General features: G+C 46.5%; 1 protein-coding gene across 5 annotated transcripts in view; it reads right to left on the bottom strand.

Moving 5' to 3' along the window:
• The window catches only part of St3gal3 (ST3 beta-galactoside alpha-2,3-sialyltransferase 3), a 230,597-nt gene that overhangs the window by 28,494 nt on the left and 177,265 nt on the right, over window positions 1-24,838 (bottom strand). For all 5 annotated transcript variants that reach the window (XM_052718553.1, XM_052718552.1, XM_052718551.1 and 2 more), the window contains one exon: window positions 2,059-2,153. In XM_052718553.1, coding sequence (XP_052574513.1) covers window positions 2,059-2,153 — 95 coding nt within the window. The remainder of the gene's footprint in view (window positions 1-2,058; window positions 2,154-24,838) is intronic.

Below are 24,838 nucleotides of genomic sequence, written 5' to 3'. Positions count from 1 at the left end.
TTCAGGCATGAGCCACCATGCCTAGTTATATGTGGTCCTGGGGTCAAATTTATGCATGTCAGGTAAACATTCTATCAATTCAGCTCTACCACTAGCCCTTCATTATATTATTCTAACATTATTTTTTTGGGTGTCTGAGACATTTCATGTAACGAGGACTCCAAAATAAAAAACAAAAACAAAAACATAAAACCTTTTGTCTTTTTGTTTTGTTTGGTTTTGTTGTGGTGGGGATTGAACCTAGAGCCTTACATATGATACGTCAGCACTCTACTACTGAGCTGCACCTCAGCCCTCATATAATTCTTTCAAAAGGGGGTAAACTGGGCATGGTGGCACACATACTTTTCATCCCAACACACAGGAGGCAGAGGCAGGTGGATTTCTCTAAGTTCTTGGCCAGTTAAGGCTACAAGGTGAGACTGTGTCTCAGAAACACACACACACACACACACACACACACACACACACACCCCTTTGGGTACAGCAAGGGGTCACGTGATTGACCGGAAAGTATCCTTTACATCCCACAGAGGCGGGACTGGGCCTGGGCAGGCTCTCCACAGGCTCCATGGGAGAGGGCCGAGGAGCAAACCTTTACTAAGGTTCTACTCTAAGTGCCTCCAGGTACCTTCAAGTGGGGACACCTCTCATTCCCTTCTTGTCTCACCTCCAAATCTGCCTCAGAGAAGGAGCTCATCACTGTCAGTGACAAGGACAGGGGCACAGACGGGGCTTTGCTTTCTGTGATGGGACCTTTGACAGAAAGGCACCGGTGAGGAGCTGCTGTCTCCTCGTTGGCTGAGGACGATAACGGCCTTCGCTGGCCTTTGGAGCTACACCGTCAGTCCTGAGTGAGGATTCAGGAGGAAGGAGTCGTCTGCCTGGATACAAGCATGGAGGAAGGGAGTCTACACATGGCTTAAACTAACCCCTTGGATGTGCGCACTGGAGGCTTGAGGTCAGAGGCCCAGTTCAACAGTATGTTTGCTGGCTTTTGTCTTCTTTCCAGGGAGGACTGGGCTAGCAGAGTAGAGGGCTAAGTCTCCGGGCCAAGTGCTAGCACCCTGTAACAGTTCCCTTCTTAATTCCGACCGTAACCTTGTAACACGGCACCGTTTCTATTTAGCTGACAGAGACACCAAAGCGAAGACAGGTTAAGAAAGCTGTGCAAGCAAGGTCACAGCTAGTCAGAAGGTGAGTGGAGGGATCTGACGCCCTACCTGACCCTCCCACCAAGCCAGGAAGCAGCCAGGCACTTGACTGAGAAGCAGGGCTGTGTGGAAGGGAAAGTGGAGAGAGAGAAAAGCCAGCTTGGGGCAGAAAAAGGACAATTAGAGGGAGGCCAAGTCAGCATGAAAGACCTTGGGCGGGGATTACAGGAGCCGTGTGTGTGTGTGTGTGTGTGTGTGTGTGTGTGTGTGTGTGTGTGTGTGTGTGTGTGTAGCCGCAGCACTATGGCAATGTCTCTAGAGCATCTCTTCTGCAATCTCATGGCACCAGATCTGGCCCCTGCTCCTTCACTAGACTAGAGCTTTGAACAAAGGGACTGTATACACACATCACTGTAGCAGAGCCAGCTCTGGCCAGTGCAGAACAATCTCCAGCAGAAAACTGTTTTGTTTATTCTGGGACAGGGTCTCATTATGTAGTCCTGGCTGTCCTGGAACTCACTTTGTAGACCAGGCTGGCCTCGAACTCAGAGATCAGCCTCCTCTGCCTCTGTGATTAAAGGTATAAAGGTATGCACTGCACCACAGTCTGTCTGTCTGTCTCTCTCTCTCACACACACATGCACACTTATTTGTGTGTGTGCACATGTGCACACTCACTTACAAATGGGTACCATGGAGTCAGAGACCAATTTATTATGACTGGCTCCCCTTTCCACCACGTGGATCGCAGACATTGGACTTACTGGGAAGCAAACACCTTCACCCATTGAACCATCTCACCAGCCCCCAGTGCGGAACTTCTAAAGACACAATCCTGTCTTGAAGTACAGGGAAATAGCATGGGGAAATGGGGTGTTTAATGTTTAAAGGGTTCCCAACATACCTTGACCTTTGATTCCAAAAGGTGGCACGAACTCCCGGATCCTAGCCCACTTGCGAAAGGAGTCATCCAGGAACATGGGTGCTGGCTTGGAGAACCTGGAACACACCAAAAAGTGCTGGTTGGCTCTGGGTACATAGCCTTGGTGATGGGTCTGTGAAGCACCCTCCACATTCCAGTCCGCCCGCCCCCCCACCTCCCCAACCTTTTAACTGGGTAGTTGCTGATTTTATTGAGTAGAACTTGAGTCTGGGAAAGCAGGCCTGGTTAGTCTTTATTTGGCTGTGGGAGTGGAGGGACGAGGTCTGCTCAGCAAGGATTGATGTCCGAGAGCTGGAAGCTCTCTGGAAGGTTATCCAGGCATCCATCTCCCCTCACTGCTGCCCACTATGTTCCTCCAATCTGGGAACATGGGGATAAGACAGTGCCAGCGGAGGACAAAAGTATCCAAAAATCCAGCCGGTACGGGGAGACAGAATGCTGGAGAGGATTCTGGGAGTCAGACCACCCAGGGTGAGGAGGAAGGCAGATTCACAGTGACACAGCAAAGTGGGGGAAAGTATGGGAGAAAGAAAAAGCAGAGTCTGTGATTAGGGTGCAGGGCTGAGACGAGGGGTCGGATCAGCTAGAACTGGGGTGCACTTGTTGGTGGACCCTAAGTTCCTATGGAGGTGGGGAAGTGATTAATAGTTTAAGGTGATTCACTTGGGTTCACAGGAAAGATAGAAAGGAAAGGAGGAGCAAGGGGAGGGGAGAGACGGGAGGGAGGGAGGGAGGGAGGGAGGGACAGATGGAGGGATGCTGAGCTGGGAGGAGGAAATGGCAAAATACTCCTCTTCTTGAGCAGGGCAGGCTGAGGCTTGGGGATGACTGTACAGGTGACAAGAATTGTAAGGGGAAGTGGGGACAATGCCACAGGAGTTAAGCTCTTTGGAGATGCCTGGAGGATACTTCACACTGAATCGAGCACCCTGGTTTGAGACCCCGCACAGGTTGGCAGCCTTGGAGGTGGCCAGCACACTGCCTGGGCTGGGAATCCCGCTGTGGGCCCTCCTGATCAAGAGGGACCACGTGGAGGCCTAGACCTTCAGTGACCCGTAAACCTTTGCTTCTGACTCAACCCCAGTTAGCTCACAGCACAGCTGAGGCTACAGGAAAGCATGCCCTCCCCACACCGCCCAGAAGCTAGACCATTCCCTCCTCACAACCTGTAACCTTAAGCATCCATTTCTCACCCCCATCACTACTAACTCCATTATCCCACCATCCCAGGAGGAATAAGCTAGTCAGTCACTCAGAGGCCTAATATTAGAGACGTTGACATGAACTTGAAAGGGACGGGAAACACTCAGTCCTGCGCTCTCCGCCACAGTTACGAAGATGGCCACACTCATGGCCATGACAGTCTGCCTCCAACACTCTCCTTCAGAGTTGTAGGTACCAGCAGGAGTCAGCACTTTCCTTTGCTCAATTTCTCCCATATAAAATTCAAGTAAATTGATAGCATATTTGAAGCTTTCCTGAAGGCAAGCATTTGGCCAAGGTCTACGAGAAGCAGCAATGGGAACAGGTCTCTGGATGCACACACATCAAGAATTGCCCCCTCTGTCTCAGGACAGATCCTACCGAATTTTTGTTACGTTCCAGAGTCAAGCTTGGACGGGATTTTATCTGCTTCCCAGTATGTACAGGGTGCCATATGCTAATAAAATCTCAGATCTGGCCTAGTGACCTGCATGTATTTCCCCCCTTCTCTTCCTTTTCCCATTTGTCCCCCAGATCATCACAACTTTCTTATCAGTTCTACTTTGAAGAACACCATATTTGGAGGGCTAGAGAGACAGCTTAATGGTTAAGAGAGCTTGCTGCTTTTTCAGAGGACCCAAGTTCAGTTTCCAGCACTCACACCAGGGGGCTCACAACCACCTGTAACTCCAGCTTCAGGGCATCTTGGACCCTCTTCTGGCCTTCACAGGTACTCCCACCACATGCATAACATGCACACATAAATAAAAATAACACTTTTTTTAAAAGATAGGTTCCCACTGTGTAGCCCTGACTGGCCTTGATCTTACAGAGATTCTTTGCCTCCCAAAGTGCACCACCACACCAGCAATACCATAGTTTAATTTTTTTTAAAACAATTTTTTTCCAGGCTGGGCGATGGTAGAGAACGCCTTTAATGCTAGCACTCAGGAGGCAGAGGCAGGCGGACCTCTGTGAGTTCAAGGCCAGATGGGCTATAGAGTGAGTTCCAGGAAAGGTGCCAAAGCTACACAGAGAAACCCTGTCTCGGAAAAAAAAAAACAAAAAAACCCCCCCAAAAAACAAAAAACAAACCACCATATTTTTTTCCTATGTGATTTACTTTTGCCTCTTGTTTTATGTGAATGCTGTAGGTCTAGTAATGAAGGAGCAGCTGTGTGTGTGTGTGTGTGTGTGTGTGTGTGTGTGTGTGTTGTATACATAAACACACACATACATTTGTGGGGTCAGAGGCTGACACTGGCTGTCCTCCTCCATGGTTCTCCACCCATGAACCTGGAGATACTGGCTAGCCAGTGAGCCCTGGAGATCCACCCACCTGCCTTCCCAGTTCAGGGATGACAGACAGACACAATGGGATGACAGACAGACACAACGGGAGGACAGACACAATGGGATGACAGGTATGCTGCTTCAGTTTTTTATGTCTGTGCTGGGATGCAAAGTCAGGTCCTCAGGTCTGCACCAACACTTTACCAACCGACCATCTCCTCAGCCTCTAAAATTATGAAAATGGTTTTAAAATGGCTTTTTTTGTGTGTGTGACTTGTAATATGTGCTAATTTGGGGAAACGTGCAGGCAAGCACACATGTACCCCAATCCTGTACCACAGACACAATTACCCCTTTCGGCACATGTCAAAACTGATGCTCCCTTGCACATACAAGTTTGTAGACTTCTTTCTCCTAACTCAGAGAGACTGGGTCCATTTACAAAACCTGGAAGCTGTTGATAATGTGACCCATTTTAGTCCCTAAAAGTGAAACAGAAAAGAAGGGACATATGAAAATGTGACCAAGAAAAGCAGGAGTTTTCAAATTAATAAAGAGTCAAAAAAAGTTCACAGGACAGACTGTGGAAAATCCATTAAATGGGCCAGATAAGGCCTCATAAAAACTGTCCATTTTCGGACTGTAACCTACTCCTTTCCTGCTTTTATGATGTTTTCAAACACCTGCCACTCCGTCTCATCCTTTTACTGGGCCTTCGTGTTTCAGATGCTCACTCTGTAGCCTATTTTTATATGCCTTCAAAAAACGAGCCAGCTCCTCTAGGGTTTCTCGCTGCAGGGTGGCTGCACCCCTTTACAAGCAGGGGCCCTCCCCTTGAAGTGGACATACTCTTAAACTTAATTTTTTTTCTTGTTATGCTATGGGTACAAACAAGGTCTTCATGTCTGGCAGACAAGTACTCTATCAATAAGCTACATCCTCAGCCCTGATTTTTCTTTTCTTTTTTCTTTTTGCAACACGGTATCTCTATGTAGTCCTGGCTATCCTGGAACTCACTCTGTAGACCAGGATGGCCTTGAACTCAGAGATCTGCCTGCCTGCCTGCCTCTCCAATGCTGGGATTAAAGGTGTGCACCACCACTGCCCAGCTAATTTATTTTTTCTTAATTCTTACATTAATCCTATCTATCTATCTGTCTGTCTGTCTGTCTGTCTGTCGATCGTGTGTCTGCATGTGTGTGGAGGTCAGAGAACAGCTTGGAGGATTTGATCTCTCCTTCCACCCCGTGGGTCCAGGGGTAGAACGCAAGTCTTCAGGCTTGGCGGCCGGTACCTTGATCCACTGAGCCACCTCACTGACCCATCTTCTCCCCCTCTTGTTTTTTAATTAGTTCTTTGAGAATTTGTACATATTCACCTCTCCCCCAGTTCCTCCCAGATTCAACTCCTCCCCAAGTTCCCTACCCACTCAACCTTGTACTTTTTTTTTTTTTTTAACCTATCAAGTACACGTTGCATTCTCTTGGATGTGAGGCCTTCCAAGGGAGCATGGTCTGTCTACCAGGAGCAATGTCTTGAAATAAAATCAACTCCCTCTGGGGAGTTATCAGTTACCAATAGCTCCTCAGCCAGGAGTGGGACCTGGTGCCCTGTGCCCTCTCCACGCTGGGGACAGAATCTGGCTCGCGCTTGCTCAGGTCTCGTGCACACTGTCATATCGCTGTGAGCTCACGTGTGCCTGCCCTGCCGTGTCTGGCAAGCCTGTTCCCTGCAGTCACCCATTGCCTCTGGCTCTCAGACTCTTCCCAACCCCTCCTCCCCAGTGATTCCTGAGCCTCGGGAGAAGGGGGGTGACACAGACATTGCATTAGGAGCTGAGCACTTCGCAGTCTTTCTCTGCTGGACCAGTTTAGATCTTCGTGATCTTCTGTCTTTTTGAGGCAGGGTCTCATGGAGCCAAGACTAGTCTTGAACTCCTGACCTTACAGCTTCCACTTCTGGGATTATAAGCATGACCCATCACACCAAGTTCCCAGACCTAGATTTGGTTTTTTTTTTTTAAATAAAACATTACATTTTTCTCTGCCCCTTCCTCCCTCTATTTCCTCCCAAGTATCCCCTAGCTCCCTCTCAAAATTAAAGCCTCTAATTGTTATTGTTTTACACACACACACACACACACACACACTCACACACGCCTAAGTATATAAATACAACCTGCTCTGTCTGTTTAGTGTTGCCTGTATGTATATGATTTCAGGGCTAACCACTTGGCATTAGATAGCCAATCAGGGGGCTCATCCTTGAGGAAGACTATTTCTCCATCAGTATTCCTTAGTTTGCCTGTAGTTTTCTTCCAGACCTATTTTAAACTGTTTCATTATAAAAGTTTCATGCATATAAAAGTAGGAAAAACTCAAAATAATAAGAGCAGTAGCAATCAGTACAGCGAGCTTCCCACGGACCCATCAGGACCGATCACCTTGACTCGGCAATCATCAGCTTTGGTGATATATTGTGTACCCTAATAAACTTGCCTGAGGATCAGAGGGCAGAGCCAGCCACTAGATTAGACACAGAGCCAGGCAGTGGTGGCACACACCTTTAATCGCAGCACTTGAGATCTTAGGCCTTTAATCCCAGGAAGCAATATGGCAGGGCAGAGAAAGGTATATAAGACATGAGGAAACAGGAACTCTCTCTCTCTAGGCTGAGGATTTCGTAGAGGTAAGAACTAGTGGCTGGCTGTTCTGCTTCTCTGATCTTTCAGCTTTCACCCTGATACCTGGCTCTGGGTTTTTTTTATTAAAAGACATCGAAGATTCGAACAACAATCAACCATCTACTTTTTTTTCTGTTTCTGTTTGAAAACTCCTAGAAATGATGCCATTTCATCACAAAATAGTTTACCATTAATTTCCTCTCCATATGTATAAATTGGTTGAGAGAGTGTCTCATATAGCTTCTGCTGGTCTTGGATTCTTTTTTTAAAAAATATTTATTTACCTATGAATTTTATGCATATGGGTGTTTTGCCTGCATGCTTGTCTGCACACCAGAAGAGGGCATCTGATGCCACTAGACCACAGTTACAGATGGTTGGGAGCCACCATGTGAGTGCTAGGAATTGAACTCAGGACCCCTGGAAGAGCAGCTAGTACTCTTAACTTGAATTCTTGGTCCTTTAGCCTCCATTTCCCAAGTGTATCACCATGCTTGACATCCCAGCATTAATTAAAAAAATTATTTATTTATTTATTTTTGAGACAGGGTTTCTGTATGTAACCCTGGCTATCCTGGATCTCGCTTTGTAGACCAGGCTGGCCATGAACTCACAGAAAGCCACCTGCCTCTGCCTCCCGAGTGCTAGGCTTACAAGTGGGCATCAACCTGCCCACTGGTGCTAGTTCAATAGTTGGTTTGTTCAGATTTGGATGGAGGTGCAGTCCACACATTGCGCTAATCTCTTTATCTCTTAAATCCATGGTTTGTTCCTTTCTCTCCATTTCAATTTGTGGTGAAGAACATGTCACTTGTCCTATAGACGTATGTTTTCATTATAGAACATATAATGAAATGTATGTATATGTATAACATATAAGAACATGTCTGTAGGATATATTCTTTCCCTGACTGCATCCAGATATTGTTTGGCATGTTTCTTGTCATTTGCCACCTGTAAACTGGGCTAGAGCTGGAGGCTTCATCAGATTCAGGTTCTGTCCTCTAGAAGAAAACCTCTGAGACACACAGACACTCCCTGTGGCATTGAGCTGACAAAGCTTGCATACGGTGCCTTTAGCAGTCTCTGGGTCAGTGCCTAGACCCACTCTTTCTCTAGATGCTGGAAAGTAGCTTTCATTAACGTCTATCAGCATTCATCAGGAACTGGGCAGACGGAAAAGAAAATGTCTGATTTTCCCCTTCATTTACCAATTTTCAGGGCAGTGAGATGACTCTTTAGTGCCTTTCAGAGCTGGCTAATGAGATTATTTCCCCCTTTAAATCATTAAGGAGTTATACATCTTATTATATTTGATAATGCCAATTCACTGTAATTGTGACTCTCTTTGATGTTTAGAACAAGCTGTCTTTGGCCACTAGGGCCTTTGCAGTTTGGCTGCTGAATTCTTGGGTACACCTTTTCCCAAGTCATTGGCTGCATCCAGCAATCTCTGATAAATACCTGGCTTTCTTACATCAGAAGATGTCCCAGATTTATTCAGTCCATTTCTTGGTCCCATCTGGACTCCATCATTCGCCCAAGGTGCTGGAAATTATTCAGAGAGATCCCCATGACAGTGCCAGGATTCTCCTGTGCCTATAGGCTGCTCACTGTCCCCAAACCAGGAAACAGCTTTTTGAACAACAAAAAAATCATTTGTACTGATATTCTCAATTAAAATTTAGACTTACAAGAAATGTGCTTGCTTTCTATTTCAACCATTTTACTTAGATACAACTCTTATAACACAAAATTCATGTTTATTGACCTCATTTGATTTTATACTGTGCTTCTCTCATTTTATTTAATTTTCTTATCTTTCTTACCTCAATATGTAGCCCAGCCTGGACTATATATACATATACAAACACACACTGTTTTTTTTTTTTGAGACAGAGTTTCACTATGTAGCTCTGAATTCACTATGTAGTCCTGGAACTCACTACATAGATCAAGCTGGCCTCGAGCTCACAGAGATCCACCTGCTTTTGCCACACAAGTGCTGGGATTAAAGGTGTGTACCCATCCAGTTTGGCTCTTTTTTCTTAAAACTGTTTTTTTTTTCTTTAAATTACATGTATGCTTGTATGTCGGTGTGTGGGTATGTGTATGCGGGTGCAGGTGCCTATGGAAGTCAGAAGTGTTGGATCCCCTGGACCTGGAGTTACAGGTGACTGTGAGCCACTCAATGTGGAAGCTGGAAACTGAACTCAGGTTCTCTGCAAGAGCAGTGTGTTCTTAACCAACGAGTCATCGCTCTAGCCCATGATGCCTCTTTGATGTTAAGTTGAGCTCCTTTCTAGTAACATCAACACATTGAGTTGCTTTATCCTAGCATATACATGCAGGCAAACATGAACACACACACACACACACACACACATACACACACACACACACACACACACACACGACATTTTCAGAACAGTACCAGCATCATTACTCATGCTAAATTTAAAAAAATTAAATTGTGTATGCGTCAGAGGACAGCTTGTAGAAGATGACTCTTCCCTTCCACCATGTGGGTCCTGGGGATTGAGCTCAGGTCTTCAGTTGGCTGCAAGAACCTTTACCCACTGAGCCATCTCTCCAGCCCTACTCACTCTACAACTCACTCTAAAACACACTCTACAACACACTCTACAACTCACTCTACAACACACTCTACAACTCACTCTACAACACACTCTACAACTCACTCTACAACTCACTCAACAACACACTCAACAACACACTCTAAAACACTCTACAACTCACTCTACAACTCACTCTACAACTCACTCTATAACACACTCTACAACTCACTCTACAACTCACTCTACAACACACTCTACAACACACTCTACAACTCACTCTACAACTCACTCAACAACACACTCTACAACTCACTCTAAAACACTCTACAACACACTCTACAACTCACTCTACAACACACTACAACACACTCTACAACTCACTCTAAAACACTCTACAACACACTCTACAACTCACTCTACAACTCACTCTACAACACTCTACAACTCACTCTACAACACACTCTACAACACACTCTACAACTCACTCTACAACACACTCTACAACTCACTCTACAACACTCTACAACACACTCTACAACTCACTCTACAACACACTCTACAACTCACTCTGCAACTCACTCTAAAACACTCTACAACTCACTCTAATACCCAAGGAATGCTCAATCATACCACAAGGGCACATGCTCAACTATGTTTATAGCAGCACTATATGTAATATCCAGAACCTGGAAACAACCTAGATGCCCATCAACTGAAGAATGGTTTAAGAAAATGTGGTCCATATACACAATGGAGTCGTACTCAGCAGAGAAAAACAATGACAGCATGAGGTTTGTGGGCAAACTAGAAAAAATCATCCCGAGTGAGGTAACCCAGACTCAGAAGAACAAACATGGTATGTACTCACTCGTAAGTGGATACTAGATATAAAGCAAAGGATAACCAGACTGCAACTCACAACTCCAGGGAGGCTACCTAGTAAAGAGGACCCTAGGAAAGACACAGGGATCGCCCCGAGATAGAGAAATAGATGATGAGCTCTACATGAGCAAACTGGTGGTGGTGGGGTGTTAATGGAGGACAAGGGTCAGGGGAAAGAGAACTTAGGGGAGAGGGAGGTCCTAGCTGTATCAGGAGCAGAGTGGGAGAACAGAGAGGGAGATACCATGATGAATAAAGGTCCCAGGGGAATAGGAAGAAGCAGAGTGCTAGAGAGGTCTCCAGAAATCCAGAAAGATCCCTCCACTGTAGACTACTGGCAATGGTCGAGAGAGTGCCTGAGCTGACCTGCTCTGGTGATCAGATGGCCAAACACCCTGGCTGTCATGATAGAACTCTCATCCAGTGTCTCATGGAAGCGGATGCAGAGATCCATGGCCGAGCCCCAGGTGGAGCTCCGGGAGTCCAATCAGCGAGAGAGAGGAGGGACTGTATGATCAAGAGATGTTGAGACCATGGTTGGAGGAAGCACAGGGACAAATAGCCAAACTAGTGGAAACACATGAACTGTGAACCAATGGCGGAGGAGCCCCCATGGAACTGGACCAGGCCCTCTGCATAAGTGAGACAGTTGATTAGCTTGAACTGTTTGGGAGGCCCCCAGCAGTGGGACCAGGACCTGTCCTCAGTGCATGAGCTGGGTTTTTGGAGGCTGCGGCCTATGCTGAGACACTTTGCTCAGCCTTGGTGCAGGGAGGAGGGGACTGGACCTGCCTGGGCTGAGTCTGCCAGGCTGGGCTGACTCCCCAGGGGGGACCTTGCCTTGGAGGAGGTGGGAGTGTGGGGGGGGGTGAATTGGGGGAGGAGGGGAGGGCTGGGGGATAGGAGGACAGGGGACTCCATGGCTGATATGTGAAATTAAGTTAATTATAAAATAAAAAAAAACACTCTACAACTCACTCTAAAACACTCTACAACTCACTCTACAACTCACTCTACAACACACTGTACAACTCACTCTACAACACACTGTACAACTCACTCTGCAACTCACTCTAAAACACTCTACAACTCACTCTACAACTCACTCTACAACTCACTCTACAACACACTCTACAACTCACTCTACAACACACTCTACAACTCACTCTGCAACTCACTCTAAAACACTCTACAACTCACTCTAAAACACTCTACAACTCACTCTACAACTCACTCTACAACACACTCTACAACTCACTCTACAACTCACTCTAAAACACTCTACAACACACTCTACAACTCACTCTAAAACACTCTACAACTCACTCTAAAACACTCTACAACTAACTCTACAACTCACTCTACAACTCACTCTAAAACATACTCTACAACTCACTCTAAAACACTCTACAACTCACTCTACAACACACTCTACAACTCACTCTACAACTCACTCTACAACTCACTCTACAACACACTCTACAACACACTCTACAACTCACTCTACAACTCACTCAACAACACACTCTAAAACACTCTACAACTCACTCTACAACACACTCTAAAACACTCTACAACACTCTGAAACGCACTCTACAACTCACTCTACAACACTCTGAAACTCACTCTGAAACACTCTAAAACACACTCTACAACTCACTCTACAACACTCTGAAACTCACTCTGAAACACTCTAAAACACACTCTACAACTCACTCTACAACACTCTGAAACTCACTCTGAAACACTCTAAAACACACTCTACAACTCACTCTGAAACGCACTCTGAAACGCACTCTACAGCACTCTGAAACACACCCCAAATCTAAGAGCACTTAAGCTCCCCCTGCATCTTTTTCTCCATAGGGAACACTTGTACACAGCACGACAAGTGCTTTTGCCACTTGAAATAATTCAGATGAGTTGAATTCATGAGTTGGGTTTTGTTTCGTTTTGTTTTATAGGGGCTGCTTTCCTCTCATGTTAGTTGAATTTTATCTTTTGATGTCATAAAGCTTTATATAGTTCCCAAATTAAATTCACAAAACAAAATATTCAGGGAAGCCAGCTTTCACCTGTGCCCATCTCTTAGTATCACTTCTAATCCCTCATAGTTCATTCTCTCTCTGTCTCTGTCTCTCTCCTTCCTTCTTCCTCCTCCTCTTCTTCATTCTCTTCCTTTTCTTTCTTCATTATCCCCCCTTTCCTTCTTCCTCCTTCAAACTTGAAAGCCTCTTGCCTCAGCTTCTGCTGGAGTTACTGACACAAGCCATTCCATTCCCAAAGGTAACTTATCATACACATTTGGACTATTGATTTTTTTGTTTGTTTGCTTTTTGTTATTGATTTTCTTGTTTGTTTGCTTTTTGTTTTTTGAGACAGGGTTTCTCTGTGTAGATCAGGCTGTCCTGGAACTCTCAGAGATCCTCCTGCCTCTCCTCCAGAGTGCTGGAATTAAAGGTGTGTGCAACCACTGCCAAGCCTATTGATTTTTATAATAATAATAAAAAACCCCAATATATCCTGGTATCATCCCATAACATATGCTGGATAATACTCCTTGACAATTATGTATCATGTAAAATGCAGTCAGTCTCTTTGTTTCTTATGTTTTATGAAACAGATTCCAACAGCAGTTGCTATCAACAGCTTCATGTGGTTTTTTTCTTTTCTTTTGGAGACATCTTCTCACTGAGTCCCGGCTAGCCTGGAACCTGTAACCCTCCTGTTTCCGACTCTTGAGATAACAGGTGTTTACCAGCGCACCTGGCCCTGTGTATCTTTTCTGTTTGCCAATAAAGAGTCTCAGGAGGGTGTCTGCTGAATTAAAAGCAAACTGTGTCAGAGTACTGTTGCTCCATATTGCCAAACTGTTCTCCACAGAGACTATGACATTTTGTGACACCCACTGGCAATATATAAAGTTCCATCCCCCAAACTGATGTTCTGGAAGAGGACATTGCTAAACTTCAGTTTTACCACTCAGATAGCAATGAAATGCTATCTCACTGTCATTTTCTTACTTTGGGGGTTTTTATAATTTTATTATTTTATGTGTCCAAGTGTTTGTCTGCATGTATGTCTATGCACCACATGTATGCTTGGTGCTCACAGAGGCCAGAAGATGGTGTTGGATTCCCCGGGACTGCCATGTGGGTGTTGGGAAGGACCTGGGTCCTCTGGAAGAGCAGTCAGTGCTCTAAACCACCAAGCCATCTTTCTGGTCCCCCATTTTTTTTGAGACAGGGTTTTACTATGTAGTTTAGGGGAGTCACTATGCAGCCCAGTTTGGCTATGCACTCGCAGGAGTCTTCCTGCCTCTTGAATGCTGGGGTGACAGACACATGCTACCACACTGGCCCTCACTGCCATTCTAACCTTACTTCCTCCCCGCTCTCTTTCAATATTCATTGATTTATCATTCTGTGTGTGCACATGCATCCTTCGGGGGACAGCCTGTGGTGTGGATTCTCTCCTTCCACCTTCCCAGGGCTCTGAGGATTGAACTCAGGGTGCCAGGTGTGTGTGGCAAGTGCCTTCACCTCTGAACCAGGACTACTACTACTACTACTACTACTACTACTACTTCTTCTTCTTCTTCTTCTTCTTCTTCTTCTTCTTCTTCTTCTTCTTCTTCTTCTTCTTCTTCTTCCTCCTCCTCCTCCTCCTCCTCCTCCTCCTCCTCCTCCTCCTCCTCCTCCTCCTCCTCCTCCTCCTCCTTCTTCTTCTTCTTCTTCTTCTTTGACAGGGTTTCTCTATGTAACAGCTCTGGCTGTCCTGGAAATCACTTTTTGTGGACCAAACTGGCCTTGAACTCACAGAGATCCCCTGCCTCTGCCTCCTAAGTGTTGAGATTAAAAGTGTATTATACCACCACTGCTCAGCTAGCCATGACTTTTTTTTTTTTTTTTTTTTGGTTTTTCGACACAGGGTTTCTCTGTGTAGTTTTGGTGCCTGTGCTGGATCTCGCTCTGTAGACCAGGCTGACCCCGAACTCACAGAGATCTGCCTTCGTCTGCCTCCTGAGTGCTGGAATTAAAGGTGTGCACCACCACCACCTGGCTCTAGCCATGATTTTTTAAATGCAGCCTCTAGGGAACTGGGATCACAGATCTGCACACCCCACCTGGTTGCATGTTGTTATGAGTAAGATCGCTAATCATTTCATATATGAAAAGGTCATTTGTGGTTTTCTGTGAACTTTGTTTAAACCTCTTGTATTTCTTTCTACAGGCATTAGTCTTTTCCTTTTTTTAAGTCATGAAGTTTTTTTACATATTAAATATATAAACCCTCTGAGATAAAATTACATTTCCTCCAGTTTGTTTGTTTACCTGGTTTGTGGCATTTTCCTTGTTTCCTTTTCTTCTTCTTCTTCTTCTTCTTCTTCTTCTTCTTCTTCTTCTTCTTCTTCTTCTTCTTCTTCTTCTTCTACTTCTTCTTCTTCTCCTCCTCCTCCTCCTTTTTTTTTTTTTTTGAAATGTAGTCAAGAGTCTGTCAAACCTTTTTATTGTTCTGGGTTTTGAGGCCCAGGACTAAGTCTTCCTCACCCCGAGGCGACAGAAACCCATCCACGAGTCTTTCTGCACTTTTCCACATTTAAATGTGATCCATCTTGGTTGGTGTAAAGATTGGATCCATTTTATCTATTTCCAAGTCTATCAACAGACTGTCTCCTTTAGGACTATGCTATGGCTCTTCACTCTTTCTTAGGTGTGCATATGCCCGTGTCCATCTGTGTGTGTGTACGCATACACATCTTGGTTTCCCCTTTCTGTACCACTGACATTAGCTGTACAGATTCAAGGGCAGTGCAACCGATCCCTCAATTCAACCTGTGCTAGCTCAGCCTCAAGTCTTCGTTCCTTAGCCTCGCACAGGCTCTCCTGGTTAGAGGGCTAGAGTTTCAGATGGGAGCAGGGCATGGTACACTCTACATTGTTGTGTGTTCTTCCCTTAGAACTCTCAGAAGAGAAGGTGGATGCTGGAAGTTACAGTAATCACAGCTAACACTCTTAACTTTCATATCACCAATACCACCACCCACCACCACCACCACCACCACCACCACCACCACCAACATCATCATCACCACCTAAATCTACTTTTACCAGGCTCAATAAATCACCTACAAATCTGCCATGTGCAGTGAAGATTCAGCATCTGCATCACCTTGCATGTGAATCCAATCTTTGCTCATCATTTTTAGAAACACCAATGTCCTAAAAGCTTCAAGAGAACTTCCCTTGTTCTAGTCACCCTTGTTTCTACTCCATAGCTCAGTTTCTGAGCCGGAATCTTTCATCACTCTGAAAACATTCATCTCCAACATTCTTCGCACACCTTCCTAACATTCCATTTTCTTCTCTCCTCTGTGTTGTTACTCCTGGACCCCTGGGTTTCCAAACACATTTCTAGTCTGTTATCTCCCTGGCCAGAGCCCACATCCATCTCTTAAGTGCCTTTCTTGTTCAGGACTACACGCCCCTCCCTCTGCTTCATCTTTTTGTTCCATTCGATGAGGCAAAACCTAACCAGAGATTGATCTAATCCCACACCTTTGTACCTTTTATTATGATATAGGACCAGAAAGGAATTTCAGCCAGAATGTTCCCCCTTCATCCAGAACATCCAGATGCACACACATATAAACACATGAACACACAAACACATGAACACACACACACACATATTCAGATGAGTTACATACACATGAACACATCTACACACAGAAGAACACACACACACACACACACACACACACACACACACACACACACACACACACACATAACCACTCACACGAGCATCTACACACAGATAAGTGCATCTCCACATAGATGAACACACATATACACACTAGGCAGACACTACCAGTTCATAGACCTGAACCTCGACTTGGCTCAGCAGCTTTCCCAAACATGCTCCACAACTCTGACGGTCTCAGCTTCCTTGGGCAGAATCTCTCTTATTTCAGAGAAAACCCAAGACCATCAAATGGAAACTTCATCAGCTCTTGCTTCCCAGACTCTGCCAGTCTCTTTACCGATCTGTAAGTCTGGTTTCCTTGTTCAACCCCTACTCCATCAGAGCTGGTGCCGACTTCATGCTGTGGATTCTTTTCCTGCTCCACATGTCTTCCTCATGGGAGCAAAAATCAATCAATGTTTTCTTTTTAAAATGATTTCTAAAAAATGTTTTAAAATTATGTTTGTGGGCTGGAGAGATGGCTCAGTGATGAAGAGCACTGGCTGCTCTTACAGAGGACCCAGGTTTGGTTCCCAGTACCCACACGGCAGCTCACGACTATCTGTAACTGCAATCCCAGGGCATTTAATGCCCTCTTCTGGCCTTAACGGGCACCAGGCACGTATATGGCACACAGATACACATACAGACAACACTCATACATATAAAAATACATTTAAAAATAATTTTTTTTTACTTGTATGTTTTGTATGTGCACATGTGCATGTGTATTGGTCAGAGGATGACTTGCGGGAGCTGTTCTCTCCTTCCACCATGTGGGTCCTGGAGATTGAACTCAGGTTACTGGGTTTGACGGCAACCACCTTCCCCACTGCGTCGTCTCGTCAGCCCTGTAACAAACCTTCCTGACCATGTTACCCCCTTTAGCTACAGACATCTTATCCCTAGAACTTTTAGGAAGAGCAGAGGAAATTCTGTCCCCCTTCATCCCATCTGTACTTGAGTCCCGAGACCACTGCTCTCCTGGTCATCCTGCATCCGTGGCTCCCTGGTCACACTGGTCATTTACCTGTGTTGTCTCTCTGCTTTTAACACACGGCTCTCCTCTAGTCTCCAAATCTTGCTTCTCTGTTTAATTGGAAAATTTGATATTTCCTCTAGAAAACCTTCCCGGGCTCCCCCAGGTGGACCTATCCTCATTGGCACTTTGTTGGGCACCTGTGAGGTGGCTCAGAGCCTGAGAGGCCTTGGAAGCTGAGCCAGGGCACACAACAGGAAACGTGGGGGCGGGTGATACTGAAGGCGGTGTGTGTGTGCCACTCTGAGGTGGCCTGTGGTAGAATCTCGCATAACACCCAGAACAGTACCCAGGGCTCCTCTCCATCCCAGTGTGCCAGTAGGGGGCACGGCCAGTGTCCTGGTGGCTTTTCAGGTGAGGAATGATTGGTCAGGGTATTAGGGATGTGGGGTGCCTGACCTGTTTGCCCTGGCCTAGTGGGTAGCAGGGCAGGCTGACGCAAGCGCTAGCAAACAGGCCCCAGCCCGCCAGCCCTGCCAGAGCCCGGGCACGGAGGCAGCCTCAGGATCGGGTTCCAGCAGGGTGTGTGAGTGCGTGAGAAGGTGCGAGGGAAGGAGGAGGCGGAAGTGGGAGAGACCTGCCTGTTCTTTTTCCTTAGATCTAAGAGCCCAGTGGTTTGGGGGACTTGGGGCCCTAGAAGGTAAGTCTGACCTGAGTGCCTCTACGGCAAGTCAGGAGCCAGGAGCATGCCCATCTGTTGGCTTATACACTGAGACAGGACCATGGTGAGGCATCGCAGTCAGCCTGGCAGCCAGGAAAGATGACATGGGACCCTCCTAAAGGATTCTCCAGCTCAGCAGTGTGCCTGAGGTACAGTGAAGGAAGTAAACACTTTCATAAAAATACGTTTAGTGCGTGTGTGTGTGTGTCTACCACCAGTATCACAGCCCATTTTTGGAGAGCAGAGAACAACCTTTAGGAGTCAGTTCTCTCCTTCCACCAAGACAGTTCCTGGGATTAGAACTCAGGTAGTCAGGATTGGTGGCAAGCACCTTTACCTGCTGAGCCCAATCCGAAATACTTTCTAAGGCTGAGAACATCAACCCTATGCCTAGAGGCCAACAGGAAAGTTGACTGGGTCATATTGTCATAATGAGTGATGGGTTATGTGTGGGCACCAGCAAACCCCATGTAGATCTTCCTTCCTGCCACTCCCCACCCCCTTGTAGCCACATAGAAAAGGTGCCTTTGCACGTGAGCTTGCTGGATTAGAACACTAATCCACTGCAGCTTTGTGTGTATGTCTGGCGGGTGGCCAGCCTTTTAGCCCTTCTTCTAGAAATAAGATGTAAAGCATGGAAAGCACATGAAGGCAGAGCCTTGCACTGAGGGCTTGGATCAGACATCAGAGAACACTGTCTGTTAGACTCAGCTGTTGCTTTGCGTCACCCCTAGCCTGAAAATGAGACTTATCCAGTAGGGGAAAAGCCAGACCCCACAGAACCACCTTTCGAGAACCCACAGTGAGAAGCATGGGTACACAAAACAGAGGGACGCAGGTTTCTGAGACCCACCTGGTCTTGCTTAGGATCTAATCGCTGCGACTCTGCCGTGAAGGGTCTCGCACGGTAAGACCCTAGGATATGTCTAAGCAAGGAAGAGAAATGCTTTCTAAACGCCCTGTCAGCCTTATGCTGCCCTCTCCCGTGGGAAAGTAAGAGTCTAAGCAGGAAGGGTGTTAATCTTTTGGCTAGGTGGGCATACACCCTTGGAAGGCAAGCTCAGGGGCAAAGGGACAGACAGCAGGTGTCAACCCCCGAGTACAATTCCACATGACGCTCCTTTCTCCACAGCTTATTCAGGACTAGCTGGAACGGGAGAATACATCTCTGTCCAGCAACTGCTTGCCCACCTGATCCTAGGACATGGATCTAGTGCTAGCCGACAGCATAAAGGTAAAGTAGTCCTGGTCATTCTTTCACAAGCTGATGGTAGAGACAAGGAAACAATCACAGGGAACTACGTATGTCTCCAGAGCCGGTATTTTGGACACAAAGGTTATAGAACAAATTGGGCACACAGGAAAGATTTCTTGAAAGGAGATGATGACTAAACTGGGTTGGGCTTTGAGTGACAAGTAATCATGAGCCTGGCAAAGAATGCCAGGGAGGGCATTGGAGCAGCAGAGTAGTAGAGACAAAGGCCCCAGGGAAGGAAACCATAGTAACCATTCCTTCAAGGTGAGGCTGGGCAGAATGAAGCTGTGTCTACCCACTTCATTCAGCCTGAGCCCTGCCCCCAGGGACTCTGCCCTCTCTGGTGCCACCTAGGTAGGTAGAGTAGTGCAAAAGGAAGGGAGTAAAAAAGTGCACAGGATTTTCTGACTGGGTGCAGTAGAGTTGCCGAGGTGCAAACACTGCCTGTGAGGAAAGGGTAGGCAGGGCGCTCATTAGCAACGCAGGGCCGGCCGGATCCCCAGGGCAGGGCGCTCATCAGCAATGCAGGGCCGGGCGGATCCCCAGGGCTGTGTCAGTGTGTTTCGAGCTGCAGCATCACTGGAAACTTCAGACGCTCAGTTCAAGCTCCCTCTTACTGGTACTTTGCAGGGGATGTTTGCGTTTCAGTCCCTTTTTATTGTAATGACATCCTGCTTTTCAGCGCTCGTACACACACACACACACACACACACACACACACACACACACACACACTAAACAAACAAACAAACAAATGTAATTTAAAAAAAGAATAGGGGCCTGGAGAGACGGCTCAGCAGCTAAGGGCACTTGTTGCTCTTGCAGGGGCCCTTGCAGCATCCACATAGCAGTTCACACCTGCTATCCATAACTCCAGTTCCAGGGGGACCAGATTCCCTCTTTGGACCTCCAAGGGCATCAGGTACACATGTAATATACATGCAGTCAAAACACACATACATATAAATAAAATAAAGCTAAAAATTTATATTTAAAAAAAAAGACTAGGCATTTGGACACTGGAGGAAGTGGGAGCTTTATTTTTCTCTATAAAGATCACAAATCCGGCCGGGCGGTGGTGGTGCACATCCTTAATCCCAGCACTCGGGAGGCAGAGGCAGGCGGATCTCTGTGAGTTCGAGGCCAGCCTAGTCTCCAAAGCGAGTTTCAGGAAAGGCACAAAGCTAAACAGAGAAACCCTGTCTCAAAAAAACAAAACAAAACAAAAACAAACAAACAAAAAAAAAACCAAACAAACCCCAAAACCCCCCACAAATTCTAGGGAAGGGATTGGACAAACTATAGCCTCTAGGCTAGCTGTCTGTTCCTATAAATAAAGTTTTATTGGTCACACTCATTCATTTATACAACAGTCTGTGGTTGCTTTCATGCTCCAACGGCAGAGCCAAAGAGTTGTGGCAGAGACAATCTAGCCCAAATGCAGCCTAAATTTACCAAAGCCAACTACAGCTGTTGTCTGGCTCTTTTGGAAAAAATGCTGGCCAATCCAGGCTTAGAGGCGCTGGAGCCATCTTGGACAAAGCTGCCATCTGCAGAACATCCAGAAGAAAGCAGGAATAAACTGCAGGTCTAAGTGGGTCGGGAAGTCCAGCAGCGCACCAGGCTCAGTCATCTGATGGACGTGTTTCCTTTGTGCTTGGCAGTCCGGTGTGATATCCCACCAGCTGCGACTGCTGGAAGACAATTTCAGCCCTCCAGTCTGGTGTACGTGTTTGCAATCCAGCTCCTTCCGACCTCTCTAGTTCTCAGATCCCTGTCTTTCCTTCCTTCCCCTTAGCTCTGGTTTATTTTATAATTATATAATTGAGTTTCTAGAATCCACTGGGCTCTTAACACCTCATGTCTTCTGTAACTGTTCCCCTTGCCTGGAAGTCTCTTCCTGCAAAATTCCCATGAACTACTCACTCTCCAAGGCCTGCCTCTAGCATGTCTACCTCTCAGACACCTTCCTTAAGCTACACTGGGCTGACCGAACCCTTCTGGTCCACCATATTCTTTTTGCTTGTTTGTCTTTTCTTTTTGGTTTTTCTAGACAGGATTTCTCAGTGTAGTCCTGGCTGTCCTGAAACTCGCTCTGTACACCAGGCTGGGCGTTGAACTCACAGAGATCCACCCGCCTCTGCCTCCCAGGTGCTGGAATTAAAGGTGTGTGCCACCACTGCCTGGTTCCACCATGTTCTTGGTGCATACTATGCTCTTAGCATTTACCAAATACTAACATCATCATTTGGTTCCCTACTAGACTGTGGTGCCCCTAATATAGCCAAGCACACAGTAGGTGTTATTTGAATGTCTGTGGGCTGTGAGAAAGGGCAGCAGTTTGGGGTGACAGCCCCACAATATGGATCTTCCAGGGCCAGTTAAGGTTGAATCCTACTAACCCGTGAAGGTCTGGATGCTACATCTGCGCAGTTCCTCATAGACAATGTGCATGTTGAGGTCAGAGGTCAACCTCGAGACTCATTCCTCACATATGGTCCACTTTGTCTTTTGAGAGAGGATATCTTATAGGCCTGGAACTTGCCAAATACGCTAGACTGCCTGGCCAGTGAACCTCCAGGACCCACTGCCTCTGCTGCCCCAGCACTGGAATTACAAGTGTGTACCACCACACTTGGCTTTTTTAGAGGGGGTATGTGTTTGAGACAGGGTTTCTCTGTGTAGCTCTGGCTGTCTTAGAACTCGCTCTGTAGACCAGACTGACCTCAAACTCAGAGATCCACCTGCCTCTGCTTCCCACGTGCTGGGATGAAAGGCTTGTACCACCATGCCTGGCTCACACTTGGCTTTCTAATATGGATTCTGGCGATGGAACTCAGGCCTTCACGCTTATGAGGCAAACCCTTTACCAGCTGGGCGTTCTCCCCTGCTCCTCATGAACATTTTGGTCCCCTTGTTTCAAAGGGCTGGGTTTTCAGTGATGTCTCCATTGTTCAGAACCACCACCCACTCCCCAGATCTGAAAGGCTGCCAATGACTGCCCTCTGCCTGTAGAGGGACTGTGGCCACATCTGTATCCAGACAGGCTGGAGCCACAGCCTGACATGTATGACAGGCAAGGAAGCCTGTGCTGAAGGAGGCGAGGAGAGTCTGCGCCAGAGGCCCTAGAGGGGCAGTGTCTGAGCTCCTGCTGACAGGCTGGCTCCCTGCGGCTCTGATGCAGCCTGTACCTAGTGTGGAGGAGGAGGGAGGAGAGGAGGGGAAGTTGTGGGGAGCTGCAGGACAGAATAGCGAGCATGGTAGTTGTTCCTACCCAGGAAGAAGCCCAATGATGGCCAAATGGTCTACACAGGTCACAGAACCCAGAGCCCAAGGCAGGGTCCCACTGGTCCCCAGAATCCATCACCTGTCTCTCCTATACACTTAGCGCATTATCCCAGGCATTGCTCTAGTCACTGGGAATATGACATAAAGGACTCAGTCTCTGCCTCTGTGGATCGTGGGTGAGGCAGTCAGGTAGAGAGGCAGCCGTGAAGCACAACAAGCAGCCAGTTAACAGCAAACAGCTCCTGAACTTTCTTCCTGTGTTCCTGGTCCTATGCTGAGGGCGCCACACGCATCATCTTATTTAATCAACGCAGTGACTTCACGGGTCAGCACTATTTACAGCCACATTCTTACTCACTGTGCTGCTTGTGGGAATACGTGACAGTAACTAGCCCCCTAGGGGACACACTGCTGGGGCTGGAGAGGGGACAGAACCAGAACTGCAGGAGTTGAGGGACACAGAGAAGAAGGAAGTGATAAAGACAGAACTGTTACCACTTGGTAAAGAGCGGAGATGGGGGAGACCAGAGTGGAAGCCGGAGAGAGAGGCCACATGGGAAGAAGGCGACGTCTTTATTTGGAAAGGAAAAAGACAAGTGTGATGAGAGAAGGGCTGTAGGGGACAGATGTGACAGTGGAGCCTCAGTGGACCTCAGAGGGAGGGGTCTTGTATAATATTAGAGGGACCAGCCTTAATATTATACATCCCAGAGGCTCAGGAGAGAGAACTACTAACGGCGAGGACTATTTTCAGGAAATAGAATCTCAGCACACCGAGCTCTATAGTCCACTTGCTTTAATTCCTCTGGCATAACATCCTATATACCCAGCTTCAGTTCTGTTCTTGTGTCTAGCTCCTTTCTTGGCTGATTTCTCTCTATATTTATCTACTGCTTCCTCTAAGTTCTATCTTAATTCTCTTGTCTTAACTCTGCCTCATCTAGGTCCTTTTCATCTTGTTCTTACCCAGCTAGTACTTCCCCATCTGACTCTTCCTCATCTTCCATCTCATTCCTCTAGTTCCCTCCTCTAGCCCTTCAATCTAGTTCTTTCCCATCCCAGTTTGTTCCTCTCAAGTTCTTACCCGTCTAGTTCTTCCATTCTCTTTTCTCTTCTCCGTCTCTCCGTGCCCTGGAAGTCCTGGTATACAAAGCCAGGCTTCCCGGGTCAAACGGAGGGGTGATAAGAATCACATTGAGAGGCAATAATCATTAATTATCATTTGCAACCCCAAAGGGAAGTGACCAATGGGGAAATGAATTAACTAAAGGCTAAACTCGGTTAATATCTACGAAGAGGGAATCTTATGTGCTCAACTATAATCTTAAACGTGATTAGTAGAAAATGTTAAGAATCTATAAGTTGCTAGGTCAATGGGAGAAAATAAAACTGCCTTCATTTTTCCTGTGGCTCCTACCTGTCCAAGCTATCTGCCATTTTTCTGCAGGGTGGGGGAAAGTGTGCTCAGTCGCTAGGCAACCTGTGTACAGCTAGATGCCTCTGGTGATAGTTAAAGGGAGATCTGGAACCAGAGGTAAGGTGTGGGAAAGGAGGAAGTAAAGCTTAATTGGCATATCCGCCAGGCCTTCTCAAATGGATGCTTAAGTCTGTTCTTAGAAAGTACGGAGGTATCTCTGATAAGGTACTTTCCTCCATATAGGGATGGACCCGGCCAGATGCTGCCAATGATGATAATTACAGGGAGGCTTGAACTGGGGTTTGGGCTGAGCATAGCTGTCAGCACAGAAGGTTATCTAAATATTCCTAGAAGTGGTTAGGTAAGGAGTTAGCGGTCTATAAAGTTAGTAAGACTGTAAGAAAGGAGGGTCCGAGCTGAATTGTGTAAAGCTATTACTTAACGTCCATCTGACCTAGGTGGTGTCTCCTTGTGGAATTTACCTTAAATCAGGAGACTTGCATGTGGACTGTTATTACTGCTAGTCCTTGAAAGTGGCCAAGGGAGATATCTGATTCCAGAGAAAGCCTTTCCTGAGGCTGTTCTCCAAATACCTGGAATGTGTATGTCCAGAGAGTGATCAGTCCACATTGTTAGCCCTTCTTGGGGAAAAGTCAATTGGGAAAACTATGAAGACACACATGACTTTCATAA

This window comes from Peromyscus californicus, unplaced genomic scaffold, assembly GCF_007827085.1.
Source record: "Peromyscus californicus insignis strain IS unplaced genomic scaffold, ASM782708v3 Scaffold_5__1_contigs__length_169319896, whole genome shotgun sequence".
Classification (NCBI taxonomy): Eukaryota; Metazoa; Chordata; class Mammalia; order Rodentia; family Cricetidae; genus Peromyscus; species Peromyscus californicus.
Note: the sequence above shows the minus strand (reverse complement) of the source record. Positions and strands in the feature narration are given on the sequence as shown.